The following is an 11,023-nucleotide window of genomic DNA, read 5'->3' on the forward strand; positions in this document are numbered from 1 at the left end:
GATTGTAAGTGGGTTTATCGGTTAAAACATGACAAAGATGGTGCCATCACTCGCTATAAAGCACAATTCGTTGCAAAGGGATTTCGTCAGCAACTAGGGATAGATTACCATGAGACGCTCATCCCCGTAGTCAAGTCAACCACCATCCGATTTGTACTCTTTCTTGATATCACACATAACTGGCCTCTTTGACAACTAGATGCTCAAAATGCCTTCTTACATGGAAATCTGGAAGAAATAATATATATGAAACAACCTCCTGGATTCGTTGATACACAACATTCAAACCACGTGTGCCTACTCTACAAATCCATCTATGGCCTCAAGCAAGCTCCTAGGGCCTGGTTTTAGCGCCTTACACACAACATCCATCTTCTCGGCTTCAAAGGGTCCAAGACCGATCCTTCCTTGTTCATCTACTCTCATGCTGGTACAACTTTATACATGATGATTTATGTTGATAATCTCATTCTCACGGGCAACAATATTGCTCTTATTAATAAATCCATTCAACAACTTGCTGGCACGTTTGCTATCAAAGATCTTAGATATATATCATATTTTCTAGGCATTGAAATTGTTCCAAGAGGGTCTGAGATCATCCTATCTCAAGGAAAATACATTTTGGAACTTCTCCAAAATGCTGGTTTGTTAGAATCTAAGTTGACTCTATCTCTGATGAACACCTTTAGCCCCTCTGACAACCAGTGACAACCCTCTCTTTTAGAATTCGGTACGGTATCACCAAGTTGTTGGAGCCCTTCAATATGTGACCTTATGCAGTCCTGCCATTACCTTTGCCATCAACAAGGCATGTTAGTTCATGCATGCTCCGACTGACAACCATTGGTCTGCTGTCAAGCGGATTCTTCGCTGCCTTCATGGAACTGTTGATCATGGCATTCTTATTCACCAAACCTTAAGAAGTCAACTACAAGCGTTTACTGACTTTGTTTGGTAGGGATCAGATACCTTAACTGCCTTTTCGGATGCTGACTGGGCAGTTGCCTAGATGACCGTTGGTTCACGGGGGGATTTGCAATATATCTTGGTTCCAATTTAATATCTTGGACTGCACGGAAACAACGAACGGTATCTAGATCTTCAACAGAGTCGGAGTACAAGGCGCTTGCTGACACGGTTGCTGAGCTCACCTGGCTTCAATCTCTTCTTTGAGAACTTGGTGTTAACAACTCTAAACCACCCGGTCTTATGGTGTGATAACCTTGGGGCAACTTATCTCTCAGCTAAACCAGTGTTTCGTGTAGGCACAAAGCATGTGGAAGTTGACTTCCACTTTGTCAGAGAAAAGGTTGCAAATAAAGATATCCAAGTCCGGCTCATCTCTACAGATGATCAAATATCCGACATCTTCATAAAGCCACTGCCAACTCCAAGATTCATACAACTAAGATCCAAGCTGCAGGTTATTCCCCGCCCTTAGCTTGCGGGGCGTATTAGATACAATTAAATATATTATAGATTACAGGGTATTAATGTGTAATGTCTAAACCTATATATGTTGATTATGTGTAACCTAATACGTGACAATAATTATGTGACAAGTATATATTGTAATTTTTCTTATTAGAGATGTGTTTGAGTTGATCGTTTCTTTATTTTCTTTTTCTGATTCGAAACTGGTTTCTGATTTTTGTAAGATTTTTGTTTATATTTTGAATGAAAGTGTATTCTTAAGTCGACCTTTTTTTTCTAGAATGTAGAGCTAAAATTAGTTGGTTGCACTGTAAATATTCTTCCATCATTTTGTTATGGGATTCGTTGTCTTAGTTTTCAAACTTATTTTCCGTTTGCTTTACTCGGAATATGTAATAATAGGAGGAGAATCTGTATATAGCATGCTTGTTCTACAGTAATGGATGAGAAGAAAAGCTAATTAAAAAACAACATTATTTATATAAAACTAACTCAATAATACAAACTTGTATTATTCACAAAATGATAAAACTTCCAGCAAAAGAACACCACATCCTAACAGCTCGAATGGACCATTGTCAAAAACAGCCACCTGGTTCCATTCACATTGTAGTCGCACTAGCTAGCTATAACATGAAATCTTCAAACTCAAAGCTTTCTGGAATCTCAAATTTAAACATGCTGCAGTAAGTTTCTCTGTCATCCTCAGTGGAGCTGCTGTTGACGAATGTTGATGATGAGTTCAGTGGCGTAGGACTTGACATGGGTGTTGATAAAACCGAATCAAAGTTGAAGTTCTGGGCCTTCTGGTTTGTAGGGTTGTATTTATTTTCTACAATTGATGGCTCGAAACTCGAGGTCTCTGATGTCTGTGCCCTATATTGATCACTTTGCGTTTCGATTGGAAGGGTAACAAGATCATTCGATATGCATGGGGGCATGAAATTTCCATCAACAACTTGACCATTCATGTTAACCATGTTAGGTGAAAAATACTGATCACTGTGACTTTCTTGATTCAAAAGCTGACTACTTGGAACACTTGTTGGAATGGAAGTGCAGTTTGGAAGCTGGTGATGAAGAGTTTGGTTCATAGGATTCATTTGGTTATTGAAAAACAAATCTTGGTTTTCTTGACTCGAAGATGTGGCTAATAGAGTGGCAAGTCTAAGAACTTCGGGATTTACAAGCGTATGGAGGTTCAAAAGGTTTGAGAGATTTAGTTGAGCTGAGTTGAGTATGGAAGAAAGGTCCATGAGTTCTAAACGAGGACTATGAGTCACTGGATCGATTCCATTTCTGAGTAGCCTTTTGCGAATGTGGGTGTTCCAGTAGTTTTTGATTTCATTATCGGTTCTTCCAGGTAAACGAGCAGCAATTGCTGACCACCTATATATAATTCAGGAAACTATGAGATAAGAACACGACAAAAGTTCAATCGATATTTAAACAAGTGAAAAAGTTGAATATTATTCTTCTAAACCATCACTATTGAACTGGGTATCATTTTTTTGAGAAGATTATTCGAAATCATGGAAACATAATTCTATAATGATGAATATTTGAAAGGTAAACTTACTTATTCCCCAGCATACTGTGTAGTTGAATGATAGTTTCTTCTTCTTCAAATGAGAATCTTCCTCTTTTGATATCAGGCCTCAAGTAATTTGTCCAACGAAGACGACAACTTTTTCCACATCGTTGAAGTCCTGTGTAGATAAAAGGGTTTCTTTTTTAGTGAAAAGAAATTAATCTATATTCGTTCATCCGATTGAGCATAAAAGAAAAAGGAAAAGATCAATTAACGAATGCATGGAGACATTAATTTACCAGCGTTCTTGGGAAGGGTTCGCCAATTACCAGGTCCATGAAGTTGAATATATTCCATGAGTTTGAGATCCTCCTCTTGTGTCCATGGACCTTTCTTGAGTCCGTTTTTATCACAACATGGTGATCTTCCCATTGTTCAGTGTTAACGTACGTTCTATCAGTGAGTTTCTAGATGATCTGGAAACAGAAAAGACTGAGTACAAGAGAGAGAGAGAGAGAGAGAGAGAGAGAGAGAGAGAGAGAGATAAAGGGAAAGAGACGTTGAATAGAAAGATAGAAGATTAATAAGCTAAAGAGAAAAGTGAAACTTGTAGGTCCAAAAGGAAGATGACTTATCCCATATATATATAGATGAAGCGGACTCATGTTGCAATAGTTACGAAGTCAATATGATTTGGCGCCGGCCTGTGATCTACAGTCAACCTCTCTCCATCTCTTTGTTTGTATTAGGGTGAAAAGTTGAAAAATGGAAAAAAGCTGGAGATAAAATGACATGGAGAGGATGTAAGAAAATGAAGGTAATGTATGATTGGACATGGATGACAGATGTCGAGTTGTTGATGGAATTGACTTTTTGTTTACGTTTGACCTTTAAAAAATGATGATTTTATGGTGGGTAAGGTTGTTATATCCTCTACCAGTTGTGATGAAATGTTTCCGTGGTTTCTTCTTCTTGCTTCCCACGAAAAATACGTTTTGGATTCGTTTATGGAAAGGAGAGAAGTCACTGTTTGTTTGACGTTTGAATTTCATCACTATGGACCCATTAATTATACCTCGACGTGTCAACTTTAATATACCTTTGATACCCATATTGAGACCACACATTTTATAAACATTATGTGGTTTGAAGTTTGAATGCAATAAAGAAAATAAGTAAGTCAAGTTTATATATGTTTCTTGGTAAGAAAATCTATTAAACCTCATCATAGGCTATAAATTATCATACGTAAATTGTAGAAAAATGGAAGATCAAAGTAAATGTAAAGATCATGAGTATATGTTAAGATTGTCGTAAAACTTTAAACTAATGAAAATCCATATATTGTAATGCTTTTAACTTGTAAAATAGAACATTCAGATGTAGATACTATTTTCATTAAAAATACCAAGTTAATAATTTTGATCTGTTACACATTCTTTCATGAATTTTCTATCCATTAGGTTAATTCCCATGCATGTTCATGTAGTGATTAGGTGGTCAATTTAAATATCTTAATCTTAACATTAGTTTTTGGGATTTCCCTGATGAATCAGACATTTTTTTATAGAATCCATTATAAAACGAAGCTCTATATATTATATATAGCTCATTATTAAAACAAATGTAGTTTTATTCATGTTCTATATATCAACCAGCACCCCAGATAATGCAAATACCTCATTGTATACTAGAACATTTCATGTTTGGTGGTCAAACTTTTTTTGACCAAAAGAACAGGGTGGTTCAGTTTCATCTTAAAACATTGTTCCTTCATATAAAAGAAATGAATTATTGAAGTGGAGTACTTGTTTTAAGCCACAAAACAAATGTCAACTAAGATTTGATTAATATAAAAAAAAAATTGCATGCAATCCAGAAACCCATATCGCACTCAATGCATGCTTTCCACATATTTATCAAATAAAATAATAAGTAACATATAATATAAAATAAAAGATACGGGTTGGATAGGTTCCATATATTATATCGAATGATTTATTTCCTAATGGATTGAATCGGGCACTGTTTATCCCGTCGACTTCTGTCCTTAGGTTGTACATTATGATGACTAAGTAAACTTATTATGTAAAATTATAACATTAATTAGTTACCATAATAATCTATTTTTAAATAGAAAGTTATGGGATGTTTAAGTATTTAGATACATCATACACGTATGACATATTTGACCCTGAAACACTTTATAATCTTTTTATGTTACCTAAAATGTTGAATTTGACTCTTTGTTAACAAGAAAAAAATATATAAATATGACTCATTTCCATACATCTATCAAAATTCAAATATTTACACACTACTCAAAAAAGCTATGTATTAATACATTGTCTAATAATATATTTAGTTAATTTCACAGTATAAAATAAAACTAAAATTAAATAAATAATCTTGTTACAAAACTTCTGTTGATTATTTACTAAAACTAAAATTAAAAAGTGTAGCTTTTTAAGACGCCATATCTTCTGATGTTGGGGACCACGCAATAGTCAACGCTTGTGAATGGAACACGTAAACCATGACAAGTGTCCTTACGAAATTATATAATGTTTCGGCTGATACAACTCTTAAACACCTGGCAATGTTTTGACCAATTTAGAGCGATTTCTATTTACAGCATACCACATTTAGAAACCCACACTTTATGGTTCTTGTTAAAAAAATACATATACCCTTTTTTCTATTGTTACTACTTAAATTGTCATACTAAAATCATAAAATTTGAAATCTATCTTTATTATAAGAGTTTTTACTTTAATGTTTATCGTTGATATAATGAGTATGGAGAAAGATTAAAGGATATTTTGATTTCTCTAATTATGAAAATTAAATATCTTTCTATCTACCCTAATAAATGAAAATGACTTTGTCATATGTCATTCTCTCATAAAATTAGCCACATGTCATTTTGTCATAATTTGAGAAATATTTATTTTCCACTTGTCATTTATTTCATTTTTCATTTCTAATATATTATTAATTAGTTTTCATAAATTAAACCTACTATAATTATATTATTTTTAAATTTTAAATTTTAAATTTCAAATTCAATTTCAAATAAATTTACAGTTTAAACCTTTGTGTTTAACATTTTGTTATAATTAACCTGTTTATTACATGGGTCTGATAACTAAACAATAATTTTAATTTATTTATTTTTTGCATGTTTTTTTTCTCATAATTTTTATTTATTTCAAATTTCGAATTCAAATAAACTTCTCATTTAATCGTTTCTATTTACCATTTTGTTTTAATCAACCCGTATAATATATGGGTTTCACAACTAGTCTTTTAATATTCAAACTTTGTCTTGATCTATTGAGCATGACGATAAACAAAATATAGAATGATATTTGATTTCTTTAAAATCATAATTACTTCCAAAAAAACATATGAAAAATTAAATATCATCCCATCTTTTGTTTTTACTTTCTATTCATATAAAATAATTACATAAGAAATCAATTAACTATCTTTAGGAAAATTTACAGAAAAGTCATAATATTTTGAAAAAAGTTTTAATAACATCCAATTTTTATTTTATTTTTTGAATAGAAAAAATTCCAACTATTTAACTTTTTAGATAAAAAAAAAACCCAAGAAACCGACTAATTTATTGATTTTAATCCTTTTTGACCTGTTCAAAAGGTTATGATACCAAATTGTTAACTTTTGCAAAATAATGATATTTTTCTGCAGATTTCATCAAAATTTGTATATAATATATAAACGTATTTTTTATATATTTATATGTATTTTTATGTATTTATGTATATTTTAAATTTTTATATGTATATGTGTATGTATTTTAAATGTATAAAACGTATTTTTTATATAATTATATGTACTTTTAAGTATTTTACATTTTTTATGTTTTTTTATGTTTTATTTTTTATGTAGTACGTATGTATGTATATGTTTATGTATTTTTATATATTTTAAATGTATAAACGTATATTTTTATATAGATGTTTATGTAATTTTAAAGAATTCTTGAGACTTTTCCAAAATTTCGTACTTTTTCAAACGTATTTCACTCTATGAAGTGAAGAGATTTTATAAAAAAAAAAATTTAAAAATAAAATAAAAAACACACACAAATAAATAAACAACAAAGTATGAATGGAGAAGGAAACTTTCATTCAATAAACATATTTTAATGAAGATAATGATCTAAGACACATAAACGAACAATGTTTGGCTATTAATATTCCTCACTTAATTTGTTCAAATGTATTTTTTTATATAGACGTTTATACATATAAACATGTAAACATCTAAACAAAAAGATACGTCTATACATTTAAAATACATAAAAATTTATATAAAAAACTTAAAAAATCCATAAATACATATAAATACGTAGTAAATAAAAAATAACACATAATGTAACACTCTAAAAATTCCAACCAATTTAAACTTTAACAACCCAATTTCATAAAGTTATTACAAAAAGGTTTTCAATACATTTATTATCAGAGTATTTCCCAGAAACCACATCATAAACACATAAAACCCGAGGAGCGGTACGATCATGCATTTGTCTTGCCACGGTCTCCTGAAGTACCTGAAACTTTAAACCACAACTGTAAGCCCGAAAGCTTAGTGAGATATCCGTAAAATACCAATGCCATACAAACATAACCATATCATGTAACCGATACAGAACAACCATGCACCTCGGGTCTACTGTGTGACTGGTCCGCCGCACCGGCCTACAGTCCACCTGGTCTACCCTCCGAGTCTAGCCATATACATCGAGTCTACAGTATGATTAATCTGCCCGCATCGGGCCTTCAATCCACCAAGTCCACTCTCTGAGTCTACAATATGACTGGTCCGCCCGCACCGGGCCTTCAATCAGCCTAGCCCACTCTCCGAGCTTCGGCAAGTCTAGTCCGCCCTCGCGGGGCCTACAGCCGATCCGGACTACTCGCTGGGCCTTCGGGATAACCGGTCCGCCCTGTGTATGTTGGCCTACAGCACAAAGCAGGACCCCCCCCCCCCCCTCAACTCAATCCCACACCAACAACCATGTGCACATAAACATATAATCATATAACAATCCACATCGAATCAAACCGATCTAGCAGATCACATAACATAGCCTCATCCTAACAAGGATACCGACGTAACCGGTCACTAGCATAACATCATCCTATATACCAGGATACCGACCTTAACCAGGTCTCTAACATATATCATCCTATATACCAGGATACCGACCTTAACCAGGTCTCTAACATATATCATCCTAACTACCAGGATGCAAACATAACAAAGCAATAACATAACAACAATACCCGAATTCATATCTGATAAAGGGCCGGCCTTGGTGCCTTAGACCCTGTTGATATAGTGAGGATAACTCACCTTGCAATTGCTGACTGAAAAGGATAAGATCACGTTGCTCCGATCTTCGACACGAACTCCACCACTAATCAATACCAAAAGACTGAATTCAATAAATACCCATAATTACCAAAATACCCTTGGAAGTCAACTGGTCAACTCTTGGTCAAAGTCAAAGTCCTCAGTCAAAGTCAACCCTCCTGACTGACTCTACTCGTCGAGTCAACCCGCTGACTCGTCGAGTCCCCATGCTCTGAAACTCCCATAACACGACTCAACTCGCTGAGTCCCTCAACTCTGAGTCTAACCGTACTCAACTCACTGAGTCATCCCTTGACTCACCAATTCAAAGCTTAACAAGAAAAGGTTAGGACATCACGACCAGACTTGGCGAGTCCAAGAACAGACTCGCCGAGTCCAAGGCTATCTTCAACCAACTCGCCGAGTTGTTCTTCCAACTCGTCGAGTCGCTGCCTATCTTCATGCAACTCACCGAGTGCACCCATGTGACTCGCCGAGTACGACTAGCTCTTAACCCATACAGAGGCTTTCCAAGCCATGCAGGGTCTCAAATCCATAGATCTACTCTTATACAAGCCATCCATCACGTAAAGTGGCAAACTTTACATGAATCCAAGGAGATCTAAGCATAATACACTTTAGGGCTAGGGTTTGGGACTAAAAGGCTTCATCAACAGCTCTTGAACAGAGACTTTATGCTCTTTTGGATCATCACTACACTAGATCTGAGGTAGCAACCTCAGATCCAACCTCCAAACTCAAGATAGCACTAGATATACTCCCAAAAATCCCACAAATGATAGATCTAGATGGATAACAGCTCATGCAACGAATCATTACCTCCAAAGAAGACTCCAACAGAAGAATAAGCCAAAACCTTGAAAATCCCCTTGCCCCAAGCCTCTTAATCTTCAAAGATCTCTTCAACAAACACTCCTTCAAGATCCAAATGCTCTCTAATTCTCTCACAAACGAATATTAGGGTTTTTGGACTTCAAGGGAGAGCAAAGAGGCTGGGGAGTGGGTATCATGTTCTTTCTATAGGGCTCAATCCCTGGGATTAGAGTTTTCTCCACACAGCACCAACTCGCTGAGTCCAACCACTGACTCGCCGAGTTGGCCACTTGACACGCGACCAGAATCGCAACCCTTCTCGCCGAGTCTACCCATGGACTCGCCGAGTTGACCATTCACATTTCACTTTGAACCCTAAACTTGCACTCCTGAACTCGAGATGTTACACATAAAACATATAAAAAAAATATGTAAAATACTTCAAAATACATATAAACACGTAAAAAAATACGTTTATATATTTACAATACATAAAAATAAACATCTCTGAAAAAAAAACTTAAAAAATAAATAAATACGTAAAAATACATAGAAATACATAATACATAACAAATAACACATAAAAAAACATAAAAAATTTAAAATACTTAAAAATGCATATAAATATGTAGAAAAAAGACATTTAAACAATTAAAATACATAAAAATGCATATAAATATGTAGTAAAAAGACATTTATACAATTAAAATACATAAAAATACATAAACATCCATATAATAAACTCTAAAAAACACATAAACACGTAATACATAAAAAATGACACATAAAAATTCATAAAAGAAATATGTCAATTACTTAAAAGTACATATAAATATGGAAATAAATATGTTTATACATTTAAAATATATAAAAATACGTAAACATATACATATAGAAACTTAAAAAATTACGTAGATACATAGAAATACATATAAATAGGTAAAAAAAAACCACATTTATACATTGTATACAAGTTTTGAAAAATCTACAGAAAAGTCTCATTATTTTGCAAAAGTTAACGATTTGGTCTCATGACCTGCTGAATATATCAAAAAGACTAAATTGAATAAATTAGTCGGTTTCTTGGGGTTTTCTATTTAAAAAGTTAAATAATTTGGACTTTCTATTAAAAAAATTAAAATTTATAACTATTAAAACTTTTATTGAGACTTTTCTGTAAATTTCTTTTCTCTATATTAAACTTTTATCTTGAATTTGACATTTTTCTTCATTAAAAAGATAAACTTTTATCTTGAATTTGACATTTTTCTTCATTAAAAAGATATATGATTTCTCAAAATATATACATGTCTAAAACCCCACTTCACTAGTTTTATAAGCATTATTTTTTTAGCTGAATATATGTTTGATTATTGATTATGTATTTATAATAATTTTGTGCAGGATAGAAATATTTTGAAGCTTGTCCAATTCTAATGAAAAGCTAACTATTGATTAAAGGTAAATAATTTTTCAAAAAGTTTCCCAAAATTTAGCATATGGGAGTGGTTATACTCAAGCCATCTGAAAAGCATTGTAAATTCAACATCACATCAGCTCCACCATTAGCTCACTAGATATTGGAAATTGTTACACTCCACAATATTCTTTTTTTTTTTTCTATTTATCATTTTTTTAACATTAAATTAAATAAAAAACATAATTTAAAACATAAATAAATATTTTTAAAACATAGAAAAATAAAACCACAATTCATTAATTAAAAACATAGAAATTTAAAACTTAAATTACTAAAAAAAACATAAAACGTATCAAATAAAACATTACATTACTTTAAAAACATAAAAATTTAAAACATAAAAAAATATA

The 11,023-nt window shown here is 32.7% G+C and overlaps 1 protein-coding gene across 1 annotated transcript; it reads right to left on the reverse strand.

Annotated features, from left to right (window-relative positions):
* Positions 1-1,833: 1,833 nt before the first annotated feature.
* Positions 1,834-3,532, reverse strand: LOC111884886 (transcription factor MYB41). The gene is made up of 3 exons (XM_023881181.3): positions 3,268-3,532; positions 3,017-3,146; positions 1,834-2,826 (listed from the first exon to the last, which is right to left on the reverse strand). The coding sequence occupies exons 1-3, from the start codon at positions 3,398-3,400 to the stop codon at positions 2,064-2,066; spliced, it is 1,026 nt and encodes a 341-aa protein (XP_023736949.1). The 5' UTR covers positions 3,401-3,532; the 3' UTR covers positions 1,834-2,063.
* Between the last annotated feature and the right edge of the window lie 7,491 nt (positions 3,533-11,023).

This window comes from Lactuca sativa, chromosome 8 (assembly GCF_002870075.4).
Source record: "Lactuca sativa cultivar Salinas chromosome 8, Lsat_Salinas_v11, whole genome shotgun sequence".
Classification (NCBI taxonomy): Eukaryota; Viridiplantae; Streptophyta; class Magnoliopsida; order Asterales; family Asteraceae; genus Lactuca; species Lactuca sativa.

Bases quoted from the DNA above. Each gene is read 5' to 3' on its own strand.
- LOC111884886 (XM_023881181.3), bottom strand. From the start codon at position 3,400: ATGGGAAGATCACCATGTTGTGATAAAAACGGACTCAAGAAAGGTCCA. The intron at 3,147-3,267 runs GTAAATTAATGT...TTATCTACACAG, and splicing joins AACCCTTCCCAAGAACGCTG to GACTTCAACGATGTGGAAAA. The intron at 2,827-3,016 runs GTAAGTTTACCT...AATTATATATAG, and splicing joins CACAGTATGCTGGGGAATAA to GTGGTCAGCAATTGCTGCTC.